Source organism: Cucumis sativus, chromosome 2 (genome assembly GCF_000004075.3).
Source record: "Cucumis sativus cultivar 9930 chromosome 2, Cucumber_9930_V3, whole genome shotgun sequence".
Classification (NCBI taxonomy): Eukaryota; Viridiplantae; Streptophyta; class Magnoliopsida; order Cucurbitales; family Cucurbitaceae; genus Cucumis; species Cucumis sativus.
The window spans coordinates 20466825-20492922 of NC_026656.2; the positions used below are offsets into that span (position 1 = coordinate 20466825).

Sequence of the window (26098 nt, forward strand, 5' to 3'; positions counted from 1 at the left end):
AAAATCAGAGATGATAATCAGTGTGTAACAATATTATTAAAAAATGGCAAACATAACCATAGGTCTCTATCATTAAGTCTCATAAGTGACAGACAAATATTTTTAATTTTTAAAAATGATACTATGTGTGTTAATACGTTGAATCAAATTGTTACATTTGTAACCGTAAAGGATCCAAATTTTCAAATAATAATTATTTTAGGAAAATTAGTTTGTGATCATTAAATATAAACTTGTCACATCAGAAAAGAGAAGGCTAAAAAAAACAGTAGGACGGTGGTTAGATAAATTATTCCTACCTGAATCATAATTCGAATGTGTGATAACAGTTTTCTTTTCAAATCATCCTACTATAAAGCATTTTACTTGCAAAACAAAGCAATGGAGAGTTTAAATGAACCAAGGAAAGGTTCTTCAATAGTTCAATAAGTAACAAAAGCACACTAAAAGAATGAAATATCATTAAATTATTGAAGAAGAATACTACCATTATGTACAGGTTGAAACAAGAGACTTCAAGGGAGATGGGATGAGGCCAGCATTGAAGTACACTGAATATACTCTCATCTCCAAAGGTAACAGCTGTGAAATTTGACGTTATAGTTTATAGAAATGGTGGTCAAAATTTGGCAGTAAAGACATGAGTATGACTTAGATGATGCCGGAAATGTTCAAACCGGTTTGATTTGCTCAAAGCAATGAAGTAGTACCACAAACGAGGAACCAAATGCAGGTCTTTCTTGGAAAGATAAATATGTGTACCTTAATAACTATCCCGCCTTGGGATTCTTGCTTCCACTAAGATGTCACTCTACAGCGTCGCTGAGTATATTGTTTGCAGGATCTCAAAAAACTTCTATGCATAATCCTGTTGTGTGGGGAGAATATTAGCAGTAGTGTCTCTTTTTCATCTGACCGGTTGAGAATAATACCAGTACAGTCAGAAAGGCAAAACTGTCGTTAGAAGACAGTAACAATGCGTCTTCCCTCAATTCCCATTTAACTCATGTAACTCTGCTTAGGAACAAGCAGATGGTGAAAGAAGACTTAAAGGGAAGGAAACAGCAGCAAAAGAGAAATGAGAGGTACCCAACCATTGTGTGTCGAAGGCAGACCAACCATTTACTTTGCAGCATACTCAACAGAGTTTTCAATAAATTGTTAGTTGATTTGGAGGCTGCTGACTAAAAGAAAATACCCATTGAAGCATCGGATAAAAGGTCTCAGAATAATGGCAAGCACTGTTTCCATCAGCCTTTTTTCTATTGTTGAGACCAGGTTTTCTATTTTGCTTAAGCATTCTGCTGAAGAAAATGAAACCCTTTTAAGTTCCATCAGATGATCATATTCTGATCAATTTCATGGAATATATGAATTTTATATGGGCTATAACATGTACCTTGGTCCAATCATGTGGAAATTCCTTTTCATAATACAAAAATTTTGGTGGTCAAGATCCAGGTGCAAGAGCTTCAATCTGGAAGTTATCAGGCAAGAATGTCTCCAAAGAACCCCATGTTCGTCCAACTTTCAGTTTGACTTGCAAAGGAACTGAAAAGAATCACATTTAAAGATCTTGTTATAAACATTTTAAAAGTAGCAAAAGAAAAATTGTAATGCTGCATATTTACCAAGAAGGGAGGCAGCATTTTCCATGCTCTTCTGTAACAAGGATGCTGCCTCCTTGACGAAGGAAGGGTCCACTTCTAGCACTAACTCATCATGCACCTGAGTAAAAAACTTTGCAATTACCAAAATGATTCTAAATGATGTGGAATGGAAAGTAATGAACGAGGCAACTGTAAAAGTTATGCAGTTTGAAAAAGGAAATGGCATATGAACCTGTAATACAATGCGGCAGTGACCCCTCAATATATTGGAGTTAGCCGCAGGTAACACTGTAAGATCTGGGGCATCCGTTCCAATGACGGAATAAACGTGGATCATAGCCAATTTAATTATGTCAGCAGCTGAACCCTAGTAAAAGAAAAACATTTGCATATGATTACAGAACACTTCAAATCAAGATGGAGATAGAGAGAGATGAGGAATAAAGCCAGCCGAGAATAGAATAACAGTGATCATTAATCATACATAAGGGGAAGGTAGAAATACCTGACAAATTGAATTCACAGCTTGTCTCTGTGCTTTCGATTTCTCTTTGCTAATAGGAGAATTAATTTTTGACAAGAAGCGTCTTCTACCTTTAAGAGTTTCAACATACCTGAAAATTTTGCGATAAAATATGATGCACAAAAGTGAAAGGGAATCCAAAGCAAGTTTAATTGTCTATATTCTTCCGGTGCGCCCTCTCACATACAAATTTACAAGTGCATATGCAGAGGACCCATTTTCAGAACTCCTACGACTTAGAATGAGCATTTATCTAAACAAATGAAAATAGAAAAACACCAAAGAGAAAAATAAGTTTTTACCCCTTCTGACGGCAAAATGCGACCGCCTCATGAAGCCATGAAGCCACGCCAGGGAAAGAACTTTTGAAACTTTGAATTTTCTCCACAGCCTCATCTCTACTACACTCCAGTTGTAATGCAAGTGATTTGGCGCCCATTCCATAAAGAATTCCATATACCAACCTTTTGGTTTGATCTCGCTCATGAGATCCAATGGAGTCTTCTGTCTTCCCTGTCCATCTAGCAGCAATCATAGTGAACACATCCCCATGAGGTATACTGAGGAGTTCAATCAGTAAGGAGTCTTTTGAAAAATGTGCCATCAGCCGCAACTCTATCTGAGAATAATCTGCCGATAAGAGCAGCCAATTTTCCTACCATGTATATTAAAATAACAACTCAACCACGGTTGCAAGTAAAATAGAATATTTGATTCTTTAATTAAATAAAAGAAAAAACAACCATCTCACTTTCAGACAAGACATTAGCTAAATGCCAACCTCAGGAGAAAAGCGGTGGCCATAAATCTTTTTATGAATGAAACTTGTGTTTTTGGATGAATCTATTGGGAAAGATATGAAACTAAAAGCATGGACAGACAACAAACTAAAAAGAAGCCCAGTTAGAAGGAAATTGAGACATTTTGTCCACACTCTGGAGTTTGGATTATAAAAAATGTTGGAAAGAAGCAAGTGAATAGGGAGTCTTAGAGTTTCTTAACACAGGTTGGTATATTCAAATGAATGAGAAGCACGGACCCAAAAAGATCCATGATGCTCAAGAAGTGTTTCTAGAGAAACAATAAATTTCATTGACGAATGAAATAAAAAAGGAGGGTAAACCCCATCCACCATAAATTCTAAAGAAGAGGATAGTAAAATTTATTTAATGAAAATACCTGAGTAGAGATGAAGAAATCACGAGCATTAATTTTACAATGATCAACATCATCTTCATTCATTTTGAATTCTACCGCATGCTCAACACACTGCACTCCAAGAATTTGTCCAAACTTTAGCATGTGGTTTCATCCCTAGTTTCATCAACAGAATGTGGAAAAGAGTTAATAAAACCCCATACCTGAAGATTAGGCTCCTCCATGGAAAGCCGACCAGTAGCTGTGGATGTTTGGAGCCAATGACCATGTAATGTATACTTCTGTGTCCTTGCAGATAGCTTAGCTAACGAGCAAATGGATCCCAAAGTACAGTTAAAGAGCTTTGCCAATGTCCGGTGCTCTTTAATGACTGGAACAATAGGGTGTTCATTCCTGAAATATAAGATCTATATCAAATGCTTGGCTCCCTGGACATGTGAGAGGGTTGAAAAAATGCACAAAAGATGCAAAGGTAAGCAAGTAAGATAAATTTGAAGTATGAACTAAAGCGGGTGCAGTGTTGAAAACAAATATTTCTGTATTTGATCCAAAGAAACTTTTATTAAATTGAAAAAAAAAAAAAAAATGCTCCCTCCCCCTTAATAGTCTCAACTTGGTTTTAAAATGCTACGGTGAAAATGATGTGATTTTCTATTTGTACAAATTTCTTTAAGCAAAAAAAAAAAAAACAAGAAGGAACTTATTCGTATTCTGAGAAAACACATCCCTTCAGGCTGGATAATGGAATTGGTTTTGTTTGGCCAACTGATGAAACAAAGATCAATTCGTTCCAGCTGGTTTCAACAAAAGAGGATGGTCAACTTTCTGGGATATGATATAAGATTACTCACTGAAATATGATGAATAATATGAAGCCCATCATTCAAGACAACAAATTAAAAATTTAGATGCTAAGCCTAGAGCCTCTTATGTTGGTATGTTAAGGGGAAATAAGATCTGAAGACTTAACAACGTTGTTAACTAGGTTAGAGTTAGAAGGAAAAATGGATAGGTCGTTTTTGTTTATTGTTCCATTTCCTCCATCCTTGCTTTTACTTTCATTTTTTCACATGCATGCATAAAAATTATTAGAATCAATTTATTACCTCAGCAAGTCCAAACAATGTTTATCAGTACTTGGATGTTGTTTTCCTTTGTTGAACCCCTCTGGAATAGAGAGCTTCAAATGTCCATATAGAACATTAGCAATATCTGCTGCTGCGTACAGGGAGAAGGTCATGCCAGCTAGCCTATAAGCTTCCTTCTCAAGGCACCTAAGTTTTTTTCCCAGTAAATTACGGGCCCGAATGCATCCCTCCATGTCAACACCTATACCCCAGGTTTCCATATCAGCAAGAATACCTACCTACAAAAGTTTCCATTGGTTAAACAAGTTCAACTGCTTCAATAGTAAAATCGGCAATATATTTAGGCTGAACTTTTTGATACTATTCAGCTGCCCTGTGGATGAAGAAAATTTCATATTAAGTATCATTCAAATGTTCCTAAAAAGCAACAAGAGCAAATATGAACATAATCTGATTGTTTTTCTTCTTATAACAATTTGATAAAAAATGCATCATGTTTACAGCGAACAACCCACTAACAGCTACGGTTTACTATTTTTATTGGGCATTAGAAGAATCAACTGCTATCACGATGCCATCTTCCCTGAAAGTAAATGACAGGCAAAACAAAAGGCAAAATTTACCAATGGAATCTCTATATTGTTGAGAGCGTCCAAGAGCTTTTCAGAAATTATTAGCTTCCATAGAACAGAACATAGTGCTCGTGTCTGTGCAACACGCCGACAGCAGCCATTATGGGCTACTCTTCTCATCTGATTCTTCCACTGGCCACTCCGGTTAGCAGCAGCAGCAGCTTCACCAGATAATCTTTTCTTGACTTCCTATTTCATCACCATCACAATTTCATTTGAAGATTAAAACATGTCTCAATTAATCATAGCAGAAAATCCTTCAAAATCATGCATTATCTTGGTTGAAAAATGACACTAACAAGAAAATTTTATTTTTTCAGTTATGTTTTTGCATTAGTTGAGTTGAATATGCCATACCTTCTCCAGGTTCAGGGTTGAATTTCTCTCGTCATCTGGCCAAAGAATCCAAGCTACGATGCACATATCAATTACATTGCTCATGTGAACTCTGGACAACACTATGTATGAACCGTCTACAAGTTTAAGGCCCATATTACGTCGAGCAGAATTCAGGAAACCCAATTTCTGGATGGAAACTCCAGGACATTTAAGTACCTGAACCTGAACTTTCAAATTCCATGCAAACTTTCTAACATTTTTCTTCGTAAATATTTCATTGATCTTTTTCCATCTCATTTCAATCATCTCAAACCAATGTTCGTTTTGTGAAACATCTACCTGATCACCAGATATGCTGTCATCCGGACAAAGACCTTTTCCACTCTTGGGCCCCAACAAATCCTTTGGAATGTTCACATAATACACCGGAGATTTTTCCCAACAGATGGCTATTCCATGTAACTCAAAAGGGACGACAGAGTTCACTTCAGAACGTTTGGTGTAATAGAGATCAAAATAAAATTCCTGGCTAGCATCCCACAAATTCAAGAAAGATTCAAATCCACCAGATGTACTAGCTGCCTGGATAGGTCCTTTCATGGAAGAACCATCTCTTTTTAGCGAATGTAAAACCTTACTACTATGTTGTTCCCTCTGAGCATCTTTATCAGTAATTCTTTCCAGATGACTAGAGATTGCAACATCTACCTTTCCCGCACATTCACCAACAGTATTTGAATCTTGGATTGCAGACCCTTCAGCATTCACTGGAGGATTAACACCAGAATTGGACTGTTTTACATCAATAGAAATTGCCCCTGTTTGACTGGGGTTCTTGCCAACGACTTTTTCAGAACTGGAAGTTCCTCCAACACATGACAAAGTTAAAACACGCTCCATTTGTTGGGTGCCAACAGCCACTTGTGCTGTTATATTTCCATCTGCACTTGCTGACAGGGGATGAGAAATTTGTGGCACAGTAAACCCCAACGATTTAAAAGCTGAGAATGCAGCAATCCTTGCCTCTTCAGCTTTATCAAGAACAACTTTACGAGCACCATGCTTGATCTTCCTAGCTAATCCAACATGCATCCGTTTTTGTGCTGTACTCTCTATACAATCAATATCAATATTAGAATTTTGAAACTGGAGGAAGACAACTACAATTATCACAGCAGCCACTAGCCAGAAACCATTTAATCTCTAAGAATATAGTCGTTTGAATCTGAAAATAACTGAAAAGTAAAAGAATAGAGAATGTATCCACAATTCTAATGACTCAACAAATTATCACAACTAAATGCAATATCATTAGAGTATCAGGTACGTGTGCATATTTAAATACAGTTCAGAGCTCATTGAGCTTCATACAGCCATTACTGATTATACCCTCCCATTAAAATTAACAACAAAATTTGAACAAACTACTTGGGTGAGAAAACGCATAATACCAAGGACAATTTTACCTGCTGAACAGAATCAGCACAAACAAATAATCGCATCTCTCACCTTCTGTAGTCCATGACGCAGACTCAGAAAGAGCTTTAACTAATTCAGCATCAGAGGCTTCTGCAATTGCTAAAGGTGTCCGTAAACCAGCTTTATAGAGTGCTCTGGCTCGAGAACCCTGAAAACAAATTGCTTAAAGTAAATAACACACTGCTGCTGATTGGAATAAACAAAGGAAGAGAAACACAAAAAAGCCAAAGACAGTGCCTAACCTTAACATAAGGAATAGTAGTAAGTTCTACAATCTCTGCTCTAACTCCAAATGAAACACGATTTTGGAACTTGGCTACCAGACCTTCCAGATCGTGCCATCCAAGCCTCTCACAAAATACAGAGACCATAGATGCAAACCTTCCAGCACTCTCTTGTAATGCTTGAACCATTCCTCTGGCAACTTTAAAAGCGTCACAAACTTCAGGAATGGGAGTTTCCTTCAGAACCAGCATGAATTAAATTAGGTGGAAATCTTTCAAAAGCTGTTCAATTACTAGGCTAAATTTAAATATGAATAACCACAAAGAAGGAATGTAATTTATTTGCTCAGCTGTTAAGAGGAAGAGCAAATAAAAGAATTTTATTGTTTCAGCATACATGCTAAGGTAATTCAGAAAAAAGATGTGTTTTGAATTTCTATAATGTAGGGGCACAATAAAACATTAACGTTACCAATCATGTAGAAATAAATCTAAGATTAACGACAACACTCCACGTACCTGAACAAGTCTTGACAAGATGAGGGCCACATAAAATCGTTTACACACTCGAATAGTTTGCTCCTCTGAAGGTCTGTCACCATACACACCGACATGTTCATCACGCTTGGTACGTAAACCCGCAACACCATTTCTTGAGATATTTGCCCGTCGAACAGGCGCGCCATGTGCCATACGCATCAAAAATGGTTCTGTAGCTCCAACTCGATTTCCAACAGACTGCATTTTTATTTTACATATTTATTAGAAGATAAGTATATAGAAAAAATAAGAGGGAAAAAGTTCAACAGTTCAACAAACTTAATTTGCTAGTTGTGTAGCAAAGAGAAATTCTTTTGGCTGTTGACCATTGAAATTTCATGGTCAATGCTGACCAAAAGGAAACACAGGTTGCATTCGAGCAGCCCCACCTATGAGGGAATAATTGCATTAAAAGATAAATGGAAAACTGATTGGAAGTAATGGAAGAAAAGTTGGCAGATTTCATTGTTGGCGAATGAAATTTCACGTGCAAACAATCATCCATTCAATACAATCATCCATTCAATACAGAAGAGAACATACTGAAAATAATGGAGGGTGTTTTTAAGGGAGATGAAAGGGATAAAGCGTTAATATAACTGGAATAAGCACCAAAGAGAGCAATATTAAAATGTTTGTCAAATGTCAGAACACTAAACATCACTTGGTCCAAAACTATATGTTAGTTACTCGTTTGCATTCAACTAACATTTATCTTCTAAATTAACTATAGTTCGTAGAGAGGGTTAAAAACTATTGGGAACCAAGGTAGCATGGGCTATCTTCGTCCACATTGATTAGAATGGAATGATCAATGTTGTACTTAAGTGGTTCTCCAAAGTGCTTAAGTATAACAAAACCTTGATTTGATCAAAAAATGAGACTAATTGTAAATTTCAGATCATTCGAGAGGGATCTAAACTAGCAAAGAAACCAACCTTACCTGGTCAAGAGAAGACAAGCCCATAAACAGTTCATAATATAACTCCCAATCTGGCTCAACATCAACATTGATCGGCGTGACTAGGTACACCAAATGTAAATCAGATGCAAGCACAAATCCTTCTCGAGCTCTTGAAAGATCATCCAAGACAATCTAAGGAGAGATTTAAAATAAAATAATCAGAAAGAAAGCCTTAAGTCTTATCATTTACCACACGTAGTAATTGACTGATTGAACCAAATGAAAACTTAAAAATTAATGATAATTTTCTAACTCATGCTTCCACCATGAGTAACGGTGGTGGAATATAGAAGAGGTTTATTACAAGTGATTCTTCTGGACTAAGAGAGCTTCCAAATGATGCGCGTCCAAGAGGCGTGGTACTATACAACTTGGTATCCCCATTCCATTCGAGAAATTTTCCATGGCATAACCACCGAAGGGATTCCTGCGCTGATTTAACCACATCTTGAAATGGTTTAGTAGAATTCAGAAGAGTACACCTTACATATCGATGAATATCAGTTGCAGTTTGAACAATCCCTCCAGCCACAACTTCTAAGATAGCATGTGTCATTCCATTCTTATCTTCAGACAAACATGATTGCAAAGGTGGACAGCTCTCGTTAAGAAGTTCATTAATTCTTTTAACCTCTTCTGGTCTGCAGATGAGTACCTGCTCAGATGGAGATAAAGAAAAATGTCAGGAAAAAGAAGAATATAACAAAAGTTAAGTGTTTCAATACAACAAATAAAAAACAAGGGGTAAGGTAGAGTCGGTCAATTGATAAATGTTCTTAAATCAGCATATTAACACAAAACTGGCACTTCAGTTAAGAATGAAGGAAGACTTACACTTTCCCCCTTGGTATCGATCCCAGTCCGGCCAGCCCGACCAGCCATTTGTCTGTACCTTGCACCATCGATAAAGTCTCGTCCAATCCTGGGTTGTCGGAAAATTACCCTTCGAGCTGGCAGGTTAACTCCAGCAGCTAAGGTAGATGTAGCAGTTAAAACACGTAAAAGACCCTTGCGGTAGCAAGTTTCAACAACCTCTCTCTCCTCAACCTAATGAGAAGTAATAAATAATTAAAAGATGCTCAACAATAAGATCTACATGTAGGTCTAAGAGATGATGAATATACAGTAAGGCCGGCATGATGGTAGGCAACACCAGATGGAAAGGTTTCCTCTAATACAGGATCCAGTCCAGAAGGACATCTTCTCAGTGCATCAATTGCTGAAAAAATGTCTGTAAACTCACTGTTGTCGTTTTGAATTTTGACAGAAAACTTCTTGAGGAATTTTGACACATGTTTTGCTGTTGATTCACATCCTTTCCGACTGGAGCAAAAGATCAATACTGAGTGTCCATCTTCAACTACCTAAAATACAATTAAAAGAATTATTGTTGAATACAAATTTAGGAACAAGTCCTACTTAACAAATCAAAAGAAATCGTACCTCATTACATAATTCTACAATGTGATCTGGATCCCTACCACCAAGATTGGCTGTTTTTGAGATTGTTCTAACAATGTCCAAACTTTTATTATAAATGGTATTCCCAACTTTAATGTACTCCTCTAAAGGAACAGGTCGAAAATCAGTATGGTACAAGGCTGCCTGCATGCAAATTTTCAAAGTGACAATAGAGTAGTCTGACATCAAAGATGCAAGGACCAAGTCTATAGACTTTTCAAAAGATATAACTATAGCACCCAATCCCCAAACCACGTAATAAGATCTGAAATTTTGTATATAAAATGTAAAGAATTATTTACTGTAAGTTTTGAAAATATTTTTTTTTGGCAAAAATTAAACTACACTAAATTTTTAAGGTTGTATCTATCAATTAAAACCCCAAACTAAATAACTACATCAATAAAAAACCATAATCGTTCATAAGTGAATCAATTTAGACCCTCTATTAGATTTCATTATCAAACAATTATGTATAATTTTCACACGTATAAATTGCGGGATGAACATAATATCTTTTGTTTTTAAAAAAAATAAAAAACAAATGGATAATATCAACCTTTCATTAATATAAGTGCCTTTCACCTTTTGCTTCACTTTTTTATATTTGTGAGCATCTAAACCAGTCTACGCGCACCTGACTAATCTCACGAGACAGTCTCTTTACTTATTTAGGAAGAATTATGTGTATCTCCCTCTAATTTCCTTCAACATCCATACTTTTTTCATTAACTTTTCTCAATAAATTTTTTCATAAAATCTCTCTTTTGTAAAATTTTCTCCCTAACTTCTTAAACACACTTTCTAACTAACTTCCATAATTGACGCAATTGTTTTCTCACTAACTTCTTAAACACACTTTCTCTTATTTATGTCATATCTTTTTGTTATTCTAATAGCATACCTTTTAGCCGTTTTTCAGTTCTTTTTTTTAAAGGGAGCAAAACTTATAATAAGCACTCAAAAATATCTCAAAATTTTATAATATTAAAGGCTCTACCAGGCACATCCTAATGAGAAGTCACGCAGTGTTTCTCAATTGAACAACCAACATCTACACAAGCCTAAACTTCGGAAAAATAACACCCATGCTTCCTCTAACAACAATCATATTTCCCATTAACTTTTTGAAGTTTATTAATTCACTAACCTGAAGCCAATCTGCAACAGCTGCAACATTTGGCATGGTCGCACTCATGCCAACTATTTGAATACCATGAGCAGGGTCTGACTTACCACTACTAGTTCCAGAACTCTCACCACTACTAGAATCTAAATTACCTTCCCCAGCAGCATAACGAAGTTTAGTCAACAATAGTTCCAAAAGATACCCCCTTGTCTGATCTCCAACCTATCAATAAAACAAGAATCGTCTAGGTGAGTACCCTGACCGGGAAAGGTTTAAGGTATAGCCTATCTATAAATTGGCCTCTTCAAGAAAATAGGAAATCATGTACTCGTGAAACAAATAATTTTAAGCCACATGCATGCTACACCACAGGAACAGTCTTCTTCTATTTCCATCTCACATTGCATATTTTTCATAAAGAAATTGTAATTTCATATTGATTTTCTTAGTTACCATGTGCAATTCATCTATCACGATAATCCCAATTTCCGATAAACGACACTCCTCCAACAATCTGTTTATTAAAGAGTTTGCCTTCTCAATTGTACAAACGGCCACAGAAGTATCCTTAGGAAGCGTACCACCACCTTGATTTCCATAATAACTACGCACATGCTTACCCAGAGATTCAAGAAGAACATCAAGATGTGCAGCCTAGAACATAAAGAAATTGCAAACAAAATATAAAGTTATCAAATTTGAATACAGTTATTGAAAAAATCGTTGTATCTGCATAGTTAACTAAATTTGGAAGGCATGGATCACCTTTTCTGCACAAATTGACACATATGGAAGTACAAGAAGTGCCATCTTTCCAGTAGAAATTACCCGCCTTAACATTAAAATCTCTGCAACAAAACTTTTTCCAGCACTGCAGATGATACAGACAAAATAAGTAACACATAGGGTGCCTTTGGAAGTGTTTCTTATAGCATTTGTTATTATAATTCCTTCTTCATAAAAAGGTAATTGATAATAAACTACTTTCCTATTGAGCAACTAAACCAACATTAGGAAGAGAAAAACGCAAACAAGGTGAGCTAGATAAAAAGAAGGGTTTAACAACAGGAAGGCAACGGAAAAAGCATTGTAGTGGGCTGAGGCTTATACCTACTCCCACGATGATGCAGCACAATGACAAGCTCTTTAAAACTACTTATTTTTTGTTTTCACTTGCCCACCTTGGTGGTTGTTAGGATCATTGCTTTGCAATCACCACTTTTCAGAAAAGGAAACAATGCTTATCGTTGAAAAATGAAAATAAACTAATGGTCAAAGATCAGTATTATCAATGATTCAATAAAGGATGATTTTACAAGAATTAATATTCATTGAAACCCACAAGAAAATATTGAAATGAGTGGTGCTCCAAACCCTTTACACACTAAACGCCCACCTTATATTCCTCCCAAACCAAACAATTCAAAGAAACTAGCTCGCAACCAAAGCTTCTCTTTCCATGTGAGAGGAGATGTAAAAGAGCCTCCCTGCATCATTGCTTTGCAATCACTAGAACGTTAAATCACCCCCCCCCCCCCCCCCCCCCCCCACACACACACACAATAAATAAATAAATAAACGAGCCAGATATTTTCACAAGATTATCTTTTGTTTTGAAAAGAAGAAAACTACTTCTTAATGCAGCTAAAAGAGAGAAGCCCCCTTTTATTTATTACTAACGTATAGGTTGGAGAAAACTTCGAAACAAAGGTTCCAAAACTTACCTTATAAATTATATCCCTTTTCTGAAAGGGTAACCCTACGAGACCACTGAACTACAAGCTAGCAAGCAACAGCTTTTCTGCTGTTCTTGGATACTGTAAATTTTTTGTATTAAAACAGTAACCCACTCTAGCCAAGGGGAAAAGTCAGCCCTAAATTACAGTACCTGGTGGATGCACAATAAACAAGATTTCTTCTCTGCAAGACACCATCTACCTTAAGGCATTCAACCTATAAAAGTGAAGCAGAATATTGAGTGTTTTTTTTTATAAAAAAAACCAATTCAGTAAAGAATTAAACGAAGTAACTCAACCATATGGCAAAAAGCGACATCTATCAAAATGGTAAAATATTTTATAGAACCAACTAAAATGAAATGTGTTTCAGGTGTAAGATGATAAATTTTATGGAGTACAAAAAAAGAAATTCCATTTACTCCAAAAATCTAGAGACACTTTCCAGGACGCAATTAGAAAGTTTGTTAATACTTTGCTCTACCTGCCAAGGATGTAGTTTTGTTATTCCTTTCTCTTTATAAATGCTGCTAATTTCAGGAGGTAGCCAGCAACTTAGATCCAGCCAATCTTTGTGTCTTGTTGAACTTGAAGGTGTCGTTTCGTCTCTAGAATCATGAATAGTAGAAGCCCTAAGTTCATGAGCTGCTGTGTCAGATGTGATACTATCAGAGGGGCTAAATATGTTTAATTTCACTTCATTCACTACCGGAACAGAGGAAGTTACTATTGTTTCTTGTATCTTCTCTTTTGTAAGAGAATCACTGTCACGGGTCTTATCATTATGCTTTGGTAGACTAATGTGAGTAGTATAACAACGATCAGACTGCTCATTAAGGTCATATGCATTAACTTTAGATTCATTTGAAGCACAACAAGGTGATGTACTGTCATCCAAGTTTTTATCATCAGCCGAGAAGTCAAAATGCTTAACAGGTAGTGAAGACACTACTCTATCTAACTCTTTTAAATCACTCCTTAATGAAGCACCAGGTTCCCCAAGCCGGACTCCACCACTGCCTCCACCAAACTGTCCTTTTAACCTTTTCTGAGCAGGTTCCTCTGGTATAGGAAGTTTCTTCGTATTACTCTGACTCTCTACAAGATTAGCTTCTTCAGCATCACAATTGATAAGGGCAATGCTTGGAGCACGTAAACCATCTGCCAACACAATTGCTTCTTTCCAGAAAGCTTCTCCAGGAGAAAATGTCGAGCTTCCGGACTTGGGAGTCTGACGAATAAATGTAGTGCCAGTTGACAAGCCTGGTGTTTTGCATTCAGTCAAACAATAAGGTGATGTAGGAGCTTGATTGCATTTCTGCATGCATGCCTTGAGCACAGCAGGATGATGACTGACAGTATCCTGCCATAAAAGTCATGCAGATGAATGATATCAGATTTTTCAAATAAGTATATAAATCTATAAAACGAAGGTCAAACGAATCACAACTTTTCAGAAGAAGGAAACACATACCCCAGTTTCAACAACAAAATTGGACTCCTTGTTTCCCTCACTCAATGCATTTGAGGAATCAGGTTCACTTTCGGCATTTGATGGACCCACAATAGAGTGCATCTTCTTCGGTAATTTAGCCTCCCCCTCTAGATGAGATGGACTGGAGTGCCGCTTTAGAAAAGTCACTTTTTGCTCTACTGGCGAGCTAACAGTTGTCTGTAGTTCATTGCTACAGATACAGTCATAACATTTATAATTTTAGTTAAACATGGAAAATAGAAACAGAAACACACAAAAATAATATTATTATGATTAATTAAAAAATAATAATAATACAAGAAGACCTTGTAATCTTTAACGAACTGAAGTTTACATATACCTGCAGTACAGAGACAGGAAATCAGCTGCAAACTGCTTAAGCTCTGGTTTCTCCGTGCAGGGTGTGATACCACAATCACTTGCCGTAGATTTAACTGTTGAACTTCTTGTCTCGAATGAGTCCTCCAGAGTTCTTTTCTTGTCACACCCTCTCGACGAAGTTGTTTCACCGTGTTCATTTCTAAAGGAGCTATTAATTTTCAACAATAAGTTTCTCTTTACCAAGTTCTGCGCAGACAAGTTTTCTCGAACTGAATGTGATGGGTTATCAGAACTGCCATGGTCCTGTGAAATCACCAGGTAATTGTCCAACGTACCTTTAGCACCAGGCGACCCTTCAAGTGCCTTTTTTCCATTCTTGTCGTAACTCCCAGACTTCAGACTGGGAGTAAGAGGTTTTCTTTTCTTTGAAGCATAGAACTGTACACATTATAGGAAACCCACGCGTGTAAGAGCCGCTAAAATGTCCACCCATCAATTCAAATAGGAACGAATAACATGCCCAAATTACCAAACTAATATCTCAGAAACACAAATATCATCCCATCCCATCCCATCAATAATTGACAAAAAGATTGTAATAAACCTCGAATTAATCTAAGTTTTCTAAAAAAACAAAGAGTAAATTGAATTTCTTTGCCCTCTAATTAACTTTCTCAGAACCCAAGTAGATATTTCCCCCATGCATAATATCCAAAGCACAAACATAACACGATACAATCTTCTTCTTCTTCCCCATGCCCTTTTCCCAGCAAAATCCCATAAAACAACAAAGACATGGAAGGAGGAATCGAAAACCTAAAAGAATCCCATCCAAATCGGCAAGAAGAACACGAACAGCCATTTTTGCCACGAAAATTCAACATGCTTTGGGAGAAACATTAAGAAATAGTAAAATTGAATACAAGTTGGTAATTAGTGTTGATCTAAAGGGCATCTTCTATAAAAACTGAGGTGGAAGAAAACCTGGTCGATGCGGGAAGGAGGAGAACCGGACGCCATTCATGAGCAATGGAGAGAACCTTGGCGAAAGTCCAAACTAAGATCTTGGCAGCGTCTAGGCGCCAAAAAGTGAAGGATTTCGAATGAAGTTTTAAAACTCTGAGGCTTACCGCCAAAGGCGATGTACGAAATGTTATGCACACAGTGACTGACTGCAGTTATTTACATTCTTTTCCTTTTTACTTTCGTTCTTACCCAGTGTGAGGTGGGAGATGAAGATGAAGATGGAATCTCTAAGTCTAAAGTTTGACCTCAAGAATATACACATTTGTATTGCTATACTCGTGTTGACATTTAAAATATATGTATTTATAATCTATGGTATATTATTTTTCATCATGCAATATGAATTTTTTAATTTTACAATATCTTTTAATTTTTCTGTCGTGTGATCGAAGTGGACTACACAAGATTATTGAAATCCAAAATAAAGTGTGGTGTTGCTTTTAAATGTACATGTTAAACTTTTTTAGAACATCAAATGATTAATTTAACCACACGTATTATCATAGCTTAAGGGATCAATTTAACCACATATATTATCATAGCTCATCTACCTACCGTTTGTATTGTTGATTTTGACATGTTTTGTCGTAATTTGAGAAGAAGACAATTTGTATTATTATTTTCGAGGCGTTTTCTCGTAACTTGAGGAGATAGATGGTGTCTTAACCGATTAAGATTTGTACGTCTTCATATGTGCGCGTAGATGTATTCAACATATTAATCTATTTGGGTTTAATACAAATTGGTTGGAACCTGAAGTAACAAGTTTCTTATATTTGACTTTTTACATATCATTGACAGCTATTTTAAAAATTGAAGTTGTGATTTAAGAAGTACAACAGGAAAACAAAAAGTTACATGCTGCCGAGATAAATTTATAATAGAAGAGTTGATTTGTGTTTGTATATGTTTTTCTTTTGGCACGTTCTCGCAAATTTTTTTATATATAAACGTGTGTGAGTGTCTAAGTCACTTTAGACTTATACACACTTGACTAATCTTATAGAATACTCGTAAGACATTAATTTAGTCACCTTGACTTTTTGGTTAGTTTTTGAGACTGTTTCATTTTTCTTACTAATAAAGTAATCCACGATGGTTGTTCATACAAATATATTACTTCAAATAGTTAAATGTGTCATTACTTTTAAATTGGTTGGTTGTACAAATTAAGCTCTCAACCTTATATGATTGTTAAGATTGTACACTCAAATTTACAACAATCATAAAAGTTGGACCTCAACCAATAAGAATTAAATCCTCAAATTTGTACTATTATTACAATTTCAATAAGTATGTAAATTTGAAGGTTTGATTTAAAGTCTTATACAAGTTTGAAACCTCAATTTTGACGGTTGAAAATTTAAGAGTATAATTGTAACATATATTTAGAGGGGAAGGGAACTTTTGTAATTTGTCCTAATTTTAACCTACATTGCCAAACTAACTTAAAAACAATTTACAGTACATTTGTTGATTTTTAAAAAAAGTATAAATAAACATGTAGAAAGTCAATCAAAGTGGAGAATCACATGTTCGACGAAGGAGATAAATCAACACAGTTGAACATAAGGCACCTAAATGAAATATATAATTGCATCATATTACAAAATGGTTTACATTAACCATTTCAAAATAAGCTGCCTTCATTTGAAGTCAAATTGAGGAGATCCCTCTCTTCATTGTAAAGATTAAAGGTCAGTTGGCCATGGAAATACACGAAGAATCACCTAGTTCCAACAATCTTATGCTTCGAAATTATTTGTTTGTGTAAAAGCTATGTTTCTGTCCTAGAATGTCTACGGCGCAGCAGATTGCTGGATACCATGCTTGCATTGAGTTTGTAGGTTTTGATTCTTCATTTCATCTCCAGCCACTAGAAAGAAAGCTGTGTGTCTGCATACAACCAGAAAATAAGCATACCTAATCATGGAAACTCAAGACACGAAAAAGAAAGAGTGTATATGTTTTTCTTTTGGCACGAGAATCTGTGTCGTTTTATAGGGGACTTGACTTGAGCGAAACCATAGAATTTTTAGATAGACTGAGAGGTCCTCAAAGAGGTATGGCCCCTAGTTAGATTTCATTTATCATTTTTTGGTGTACAGGATTTTTTGCGTTTTCCTTTTAGATCTTACTGTTTCCTTAGATTGGAAACCATTTTTGTTTTAGTTTGGATCTTTTTACGAGTTTTCCTATCTGTACATCCTTGTATTCTTTCAGTTTTGTTCTCAATGGAATTGTGATTGCTTATAATATATACGTATGTATAAACAAAAAGCCGTAGACGTCTATGATTGAAGGTAGAAGGAACAATACAAGAGAAGAATACATGCCTGAAAAATTTTATCATTCTGTCTTTTGAATCTGCATCTATATCTGGGGTTTCGTCTAATGCTAGTTGCATGTGATGTAACCATCTCTCCGCCGCTCTATGCGTGACTGGGAATGGTCGATGTCGACCTATAAGAGCTGGATGACCTGAAACGTCACCAACTTTTGTAAGGATCATAGCAATCATGCTGCAAATAGATTACCATTTCATGTACTCGTGAAGTTGCACTGTACTAGTCATCAAAGACTTAACTAATTGTTAAACCACCATTAGGCTGATTGTGTATCTTGAATTATATGCATTATGATAAAAATTGCTTGATAATAAATCACTTCTAACATTGCACTAAGATACACAATCACTATACGCTACAGGAGTATTTTCTCGTATACTAATAGTTTGTTTTTACTGAAGATGAAACTTTTATGTTATTCTCAAACTAAGATGACTGGAAGAAATATTTCGAACCTATCAAAAGTGTTTTTAAACACGAGAAAAGTACTATCGAGCATATCTTTCATCATTTAATACGTTGTTTTTTATCCTTAAACAAACCAAACTGCAGACTGCTCACATTCTTGCATGACAACCAAATTTCTTATGCTAATGCATCAACAATGCATGGCAAAAGGGTCATATTGAGGTCTCAATGATAAATTGTGGGTAAAGAGTTTTGAACATGTTGAAGGCATGATTCATTGATTGCCTCAACTCAAATGAGGGTTTGACAGACTCCCATATATAAATATTAGGGGAACAAACAGGAATCACGATCATAATTACTGTTTTGTGTATGTCACTTAATAAGCCATGAAGAACACTGCTGGTGCTCAATTACAACAAAAAATGATACTATATTCGTTTGAAACATAAGTTTGTAGGAGGTCAAGGTTCATAACCTGTAAAACGGTATTTGAGACTTACAAGAACATTTGAGACTCGTAAATTCTTATCAATTTTCAAAAAACAAAAAAAGTAGTTAAAATATTTTTTAGTTTGAAACATAAGTCCTAAGTAGTTTTTACAAGCTTGATTTTTAGAAATACAAAATAAAAAAAACCAAAAGATAATAAACAACATTTCGGGAGACTATTAAATATAATGAGTCGCTACCTTAATTTTTTCAAGATGTAATTCTCAACATGTCCCCTCATTCTTGAATTAATTCTCAATTTTTGTTTTTGAACGGAATGCCTATTTGAGATTTGCTTAGATGATGAGAGTTTTTCCATTGACGATGAGAAAAATAGCTAAGAAGAATTTTTCGGAAAGAGGTCCTGAACAGAGACATGGTGATGGAAAGAATCTAAGAGAATTGTCGTTATGGAATATATTTTGAGAAGGAACAAAACAGCACGTACGAACCTCGAGTCGTTTAACTTTATGCTTTCAATCAATACTGGAAAACTACATGCGAGAAAAAAATGAAGAACTTGCCTTTTCTTTGAGAATATAGAGGCGGACCTCCCATTCTCTGCACGAAGAACTCGTACTGATTTTGAATTGCATCCTCCTTCTTCGAATTCCCAAAAATTGATCGGAACCACTCCTCGTCGTCGTCATACACCCTAGTATTCACAATAATGGAACAATAAAACAAAGTAACCAACAGTACAGACTACAATCAGTTTGATTCTGGTGAAATAGAGCTAAAGCAAATAGCATTTCATCAACTGATCATGGACACGTCTATTATCTTGTTTATCAATCATCCGTCAATTAACAGTCATTTCCATGCTCACTCAAAATAAATCAACAAAAATTTACAAAATTCGATTAGGAATCAGAGGCAATAATTTTACTTCCTCCCGAGAAAAATAAGAAAACAACCCGAAACTCAAATTACTTCGCCCATGCTGCATTGATGAACAGAAACATACCTGTTATAGAATTTGGTCGATAGATTAACGAACGTCTGGAGACCTAACTTCTGAAACAAATTGACTTCGTCGATGGCGAAGGCATCTTCACGCTTCACTCCGCTCCACTCGGAAGCCTTATCTTGCAAACTCTGCATCTTCTCTCCCTTGAAGTGGAGCGGCTTCTGGGGTCGGTGACTTGATGGTCAAGGCGTTGTTAAGCTAGATTAGACAGCCTCAAAGGCGAAGTACGAATGGACTTTATAGGGAAGATGAAACTCAGGGGTGAGATTCTCCGTTCGAGCGATTGGGTGTGCGGATGGAGCTACGCCATTGGACAGGGAACTCGAATCTGTGGGCTGCGTAATACCGGTGGGTGGCCCGGTAAGTATTCGTTAATTGTATAAATTCATGATGAGCTAATAATGTCGCTCCATTCGAGCAACTAAAATATATTTTAAATAAAAGGAAAAGAAGTGAAGAGTTTGTCACGTGGGAGATGCAGTGGATATTTTGTGAATTGTGGGGTTCACGTGCCCCCAACTATCGACTTCGTGACATGCTTCAACAAATGCTTTTAAAGGCCAAGTGATAAAGAACTATGTTCGACACCAAAATTTACATTATTGCTTCATTTGATGATCAACTTCAACTATCACCCTTACCCTTAGTGATTAACTCTAACTACTAACAACTTTATTGATTATCTCCAATAACCGTGCATTCTTTTTTAAGCTAAATGTAACATCATGAATGTCGGTGTCTCCAACATCTTAATCTTGCTTGATTCTCACAGTGTAATCAAATGTCATGAATCATGTCTCGTATCAAAGCGAATGCTTTGTGAATTTTTTGCAATAACACAAATAAAATCACACCATGATTGTAAAAAAACTTATCAAAGTATGTAAGTATGAACATGGTCTCTTTTGCTATAGAACATTTTTAAGTCACACTAAAACAAAGTTAAGATTGTTCGTAGTATACAACGTCACAATTAGGATTAGGATTATGGAAATGTTTGTTTCGTGACAAATAAATGCTGAAAAAGTGTAATTAATTTTTGTCATTTAGTGATTTTGTTGCCGTAAAATATTAAGAAAAATTGAATAAGATGACAAAAATAAATAAAAAATAGTAAAAAACACTTGGTTTAGATTTATCACTATTAGATAATATCAAACATCTACGTGCTTTTTATAGTTAGAATTGTTTTTTTTTATATATTTTTGTAAATACTACAGGAATAAATGATTTGTATTTTTTTTACTATTTTTGAACAAGCCCCAAAGTATTATTTATTTACAAATAAGTACAAACCATGCATGCGTTTTAAATCTTTTTGTTAAAAGTATTAATGGGTTACTTTTTTATTTAATTAAAACTAAATAATTAAGTAGAAGAGAAGAGATATTAAATAATATTAGGAATTACGAGAGATTAAATATGGAGAATTAAAAATCCATGTTAAAATCATGTATTTTTTGCACTATATATATCGAATATACGAGATTGACGCGCGTGAAGAAGCAGCCTCGTCTTTCCTATTCAAACCCGCTCGTCTCTTGCGAATATTATCCGTGGTGGTCGGCGAGTTGCCGAATCTCTGTATTTTGTTGAACCAAGTCGCCGAAACCCTAATTTTCTTGTGATTCTCACACATTTTATCTCTTGGTTGTTTATCTGTACATTCACGCACAAAGTATCGAGATATACCTATAGAGACAGCGCTGATTCATGAACGGTAGCCATGGAAGCTGACAGAATGGAGAAAGAACAGCAGCGGACTAGCAGGAAAAGGCCTCGTTCCGCATGGGACGTGGTGCCACCCGCACAAGAGGTTGGTTGGTTGGCTTTTCGTCTCTGTGTTTTGGGATTGGATTTTCTGAGACGAGGACTTTGAATTCCGGAGGTCTTGGCAATTAGGGCTTTATTTCGTATCATGAAGGTTGTTGGGTGCGTTTTCTTTTTCGCCTGTGTAGGCTAATAAGGCTTTGGCGGTGGTTAAGAACGAGGTCAAAAGGCATGTATCTCCCCCGAGAAGAGATGATGATCGTGAAGGACATTATGTCTTCAACCTTGGCGAGAATCTCACTCCGAGATGTGAGTGTCTTTTTTTTTTGTTTGTTTGTTTCTGGCGGTTTGCCCTTTGTGTTGGATTCTGATTATGCAATGATTGTTCTGGAGCGTGTAAAATAGTGTCTGCATTGGTGGGTTTTTCCTTCTTATCAAACAAGGAATTTAGAGTGAAGTCTAATACAATCAAACCAGTATTTTTTGTTGCACATATCATAAGAATCTTTCTTTTATCACGTTTTCTTGAAAGAAAGAAAGCAAATAGGGTAAGGAAGAATTCTTAGAACTTTCTTGATATACATATGTATATTGATTGCTGCCTTGCCACCTGGTGTGAGCTGCAATGCGATTCTTTGACTATGTCATCAGTTCTTTTGAAGTATAGATCTTTTTGCAATTTTCAGCACAGGTTGAGTTTGACTCTATTTGTGAACTTCATATTATCAATGAAATTGCCTTTTATAGGGGAAAAAATCACATATAAAATTTTCAATACTTCTTTTTTTTTGTTATAAAAAACCCAGAATCATATATGTATTCTCATTCTTTTTTGTCATTTACTCAAATTATCCATTCCCTTAGTCATGATTAGATTTTCCTTTCGTCATGATCTTAACTGTCTGAGTCTTTGAATTTGCTATACTTGAATCTTACTGAGGTAGTTGATAACATGAATGTCTTGCAGATAAAATCCTCAGCAAGATGGGTGAAGGTTAGCTGTCAAGTTCCCTGCTGTCTGCAAGATTTTATGTTTTTGTGATACTGCTCGAGTCCACTTAGCAAATTGCTAGTGCTGTAGGCACATTTGGTCGAGTTTTGGAATGCTGGGACCGTCAAACTCGAGAATATGTAGCCATCAAGGTAGTTCGGAGCATACGTAAATATCGCGATGCAGCCATGGTCGAGGTGGACATACTTAAACATCTTGCTCAGAATGAAATGGGCAGCTTATGGTATGTTTCTAATCCCCGTTTGATAGTATTCAGTTCATAATATTTTACAATCTAACTCCGCTTTGTAAAATGTTCCTCATGCAGTTGTGTGCAGATTAGAACTTGGTTTGACTACCGCAATCACATATGCATAGTAAGTATTTAAGTTCATGTCCATTGACTTATCCCTTCTCCCTCCTTCTCTTGTTATTTAAGATGGTGCTATTGTGATCTTTTGATGTCTTATTTTCTGGTAACTGAAACTAATCACTTTCAATGGTTAAAACAGTTGCGGTCTTTCTTTAGACATTGTGTTAACCTTATTATCTATTATTGTGTACATGCATTGCTTGCATATACAACGAGTTATTTCCTACATGTGAACTTATACATAGAATTGGGAAATTAACAGAAGCCTTCCTTTGAATGCATTTGAATGGTTTGATCAGGTATTTGAGAAGCTTGGACCAAGCTTATTTGATTTTCTAAAGAGAAATAAATACTGCCCATTCCCTGTGGACCTTGTTCGGGAGTTTGGACGACAGCTTTTGGAATCTGTAGCATGTGTGTGGACTTATTTTCAACCTATGCATCATTTCTCTGATTTTCATTTATCTCTTTTTCCCTAAAGAACTCCAAAACCATTTTTCAACGTTTTTTCCTCTGTTCAGGGGTGGAAAACGTCTTATCGTTCCATTTGGGTTAACTTGTTTACTTTGCTTCATCATATCTGGCAGATATGCATGATTTACACTTAATCCACACAGACCTGAAGCCAGAAAATATACTTCTTGTGTCTTCTGAATATATAAAGCTTCCTGGTTGTAAGGTATTTAAATATTTCAAATCTGAAAATTTGGGTGAAAACTCAAATATTAAAGAGGATGCTTGAAATGATACAGAGGGTTTCGTCAGATGAAACGCAATTCAGATGCTTGCCCAAGTCTAGTGCAATTAAGCTGATTGATTTTGGTAGTACTGCATTTGATAATGAGAATCATAGCTCCATTGTTTCTACAAGGCATTACAGAGCCCCTGAGGTTATTCTAGGTAACTAGTTATGTGGTTGGCTAATGGCTAGTGAAATTTGTGTTTGTGTATGGTTTCACCCCTCTTTCACTCTCTGCTTCCTAATTGAGGAACCTTCTCTGTTGAACGAAGCAAAAAACTTACATTTTATTTATCTTGTTGCTAAGAAATTAAGTAGTATCTGGAGGAAGGTGAATGATGAACCCCAGTTGTAGCAACAGGGGGAGAAGACGGAATCTTCAAAATATTATTTTTGAGAAATACCTTGTGATATATGGAGCATCCTTCTAATAGGGAAGCTGGTTTTCTCCCTTATGTTTCAATAAATTTAAGTTTGCTTTGTTCTTTCTAAAATATTGTATGTTATATCTGTCTGGTCGCTTACCCACAAGGCAATAATTCTTGTAGTTGAAGATGATTTGTGGCTCTCGTTGTCCAGCTGTTCGTACATATGTATACAGCAGTCCATTTTCTTTTTAATAAGATTTTTGTTCTTTTTTGAATCGCCTCGTGAGTGAAAATGTTTATGCTATGTTGGAATTCTCCAATTTTTTAACACTTGGGTATGCAAAATTCTTTTGAGATTAGATCGACATTTACGGTAAGCTCTTCAGCATCTGTTGAGTTTAAACACTTCCAACCCATTGGGCTCTGTCTGCCAATTTATCATTAGATGGACATGACAGCCAAAATTTTATTGCATTATCCCTCCTAATTATTAGAATCTCTGCAAGGAAACGTTAGATGTTTCTTAATAAATGCCTTTCCTATATAATATACACGCTGTAGTCTCACCTGCATTGATGGATGTTTTGTAGGTCTCGGGTGGAGTTATCCATGCGATTTGTGGAGTATCGGTTGCATTCTTGTTGAACTCTGTTCGGTTAGTATTTGTTGAACCCTACTTGGGTTTTGATTAGGTGGAAGTTAATATTAGAAACTTGCTAATTTCTGGAAACCTGTAGGGCAAAGCATTGTTCCAAACTCACGAGAACTTGGAACATTTGGCAATGATGGAGAGGGTGTTGGGACCTCTTCCAGGGCACATGATTCAGAGTGCCGAGTACTGAAAAATTCAGATTTCTCTTCATTTATTTCCCTTGTAGTAGACTATACAATTACACTAATTTTCTATCTGCTTCCTGTAGCCAAAACGCCGAAAAATATTTCAAACGAGGGTTGCGTCTAAACTGGCCTGAAGGAGCAGTTTCAAGAGAAAGCATTAGAGCTGTGAAGAAGCTTGATCGCTTGAAGGTCTGGTTATTAGTATGCTTCTTTTATATGCTATGCTTATACAGTTATGTTGAGAATATGATTTTAAACTTGATATCTCTTTGTTTTTAGGATATGGTTTCACAATATGTGGGTTTCTCGAGGTCTCTACTGACTGATCTGTTGTATGATTTATTGAAATATGACCCTTCGGAACGTCCGACTGCTCGACAAGCACTTAATCATCCCTTCTTTAAGAGTATAGCTTGAGAAGGTACATTACCTTGCTAAGTTAGAGTTCAATACAAGTTTGTCTGCAGAATGCTGGCGTTTATATTTTAGAGGGACAGAGAGATTTAAGATTGCTAGTGCAGACAATGAGTTCTACTTGTATTTGTAGAAGTATGATTATCAATGAAAAGCATGTCAATATTTGCCTTCAAATTTATTGTGAGAACTCTTTTATGCATTTGTCAATTAGGCTAGGGTTTTTTCACTACTTTGACAACATGAATTCACATGAGTGTGAGTGTGGAGATTTGAACCTCCATCCTTTTGGTCATGGTATCTGTTCTAACCCACAGTACCGAGAATAAGTCGGTCTCAATCTCTACACCTTTTGTAATGGAAAATGAGGGGTTTATTTATTTATTTATTCATTTTTAATTTTTAATTTCTTTTTCTATTGAACATATTCGATGTATCGATTGTGCTGAGATTATAGCTTATACATGATCCTTCTTTTACTCTCATTCAAACTCTTGAAAGTGATAAGTAATGCTAAACTTGTAGTTGTGCATACGTATAATCGCTTAAAAACTGCATTTTTTTGAAGTGCAAACAAAGTGCTTTTAGGTATTTTAAACGTCATTCTAAGGAGATAAAAGCTAGTTTATGGATTATATGTTGATGCAAGAAAGTTCTCACTTC

General features: G+C 35.9%; 3 protein-coding genes across 7 annotated transcripts; 1 reads left to right on the top strand and 2 right to left on the bottom strand.

The window, feature by feature from the left end:
• Positions 1-329: 329 nt before the first annotated feature.
• On the bottom strand, positions 330-15896 carry LOC101215433 (helicase and polymerase-containing protein TEBICHI). 5 transcript variants are annotated; one of them, XM_031881070.1, is made up of 28 exons: positions 15684-15887; positions 15035-15137; positions 14719-14945; positions 14358-14568; positions 13368-14246; positions 13036-13100; positions 11913-12018; positions 11601-11801; positions 11169-11369; positions 10001-10162; positions 9682-9921; positions 9392-9604; positions 8862-9212; positions 8537-8689; positions 7573-7791; positions 7072-7290; positions 6860-6977; positions 5369-6462; positions 5003-5200; positions 4398-4657; positions 3495-3684; positions 3313-3402; positions 2436-2788; positions 2116-2224; positions 1843-1977; positions 1632-1728; positions 1400-1551; positions 330-1304 (listed from the first exon to the last, which is right to left on the bottom strand). In XM_031881070.1, the coding sequence occupies exons 2-27, from the start codon at positions 15071-15073 to the stop codon at positions 1451-1453; spliced, it is 6231 nt and encodes a 2076-aa protein (XP_031736930.1). In that variant the 5' UTR covers positions 15074-15137; positions 15684-15887; the 3' UTR covers positions 330-1304; positions 1400-1450. The 5 variants fall into 5 exon arrangements, with proteins under 5 accessions (XP_031736930.1, XP_011649742.1, XP_011649741.1 ...); XM_011651440.2 differs by having other exon boundaries at positions 330-1301; positions 14719-15137; positions 15684-15888; XM_011651439.2 differs by having other exon boundaries at positions 14719-15137; positions 15684-15888.
• Positions 15897-17202: 1306 nt separating this feature from the next.
• On the bottom strand, positions 17203-20372 carry LOC101210665 (two-on-two hemoglobin-3). Its single transcript, XM_004138736.3, has 4 exons — positions 19941-20372; positions 19498-19628; positions 18062-18206; positions 17203-17621 (listed from the first exon to the last, which is right to left on the bottom strand). Exons 1-4 carry the CDS (start codon positions 20075-20077, stop codon positions 17525-17527), a joined length of 510 nt encoding a protein of 169 aa, XP_004138784.1. The 5' UTR covers positions 20078-20372; the 3' UTR covers positions 17203-17524.
• A 1044-nt stretch (positions 20373-21416) lies between these two features.
• Positions 21417-25841, top strand: LOC101210171 (serine/threonine-protein kinase AFC3). The gene is made up of 12 exons (XM_004138734.3): positions 21417-21759; positions 21902-22022; positions 22681-22707; positions 22795-22948; positions 23033-23081; positions 23377-23491; positions 23665-23756; positions 23830-23977; positions 24775-24839; positions 24922-25019; positions 25105-25210; positions 25301-25841. Exons 1-12 carry the CDS (start codon positions 21670-21672, stop codon positions 25436-25438), a joined length of 1203 nt encoding a protein of 400 aa, XP_004138782.1. The 5' UTR covers positions 21417-21669; the 3' UTR covers positions 25439-25841.
• Positions 25842-26098: the final 257 nt, after the last annotated feature.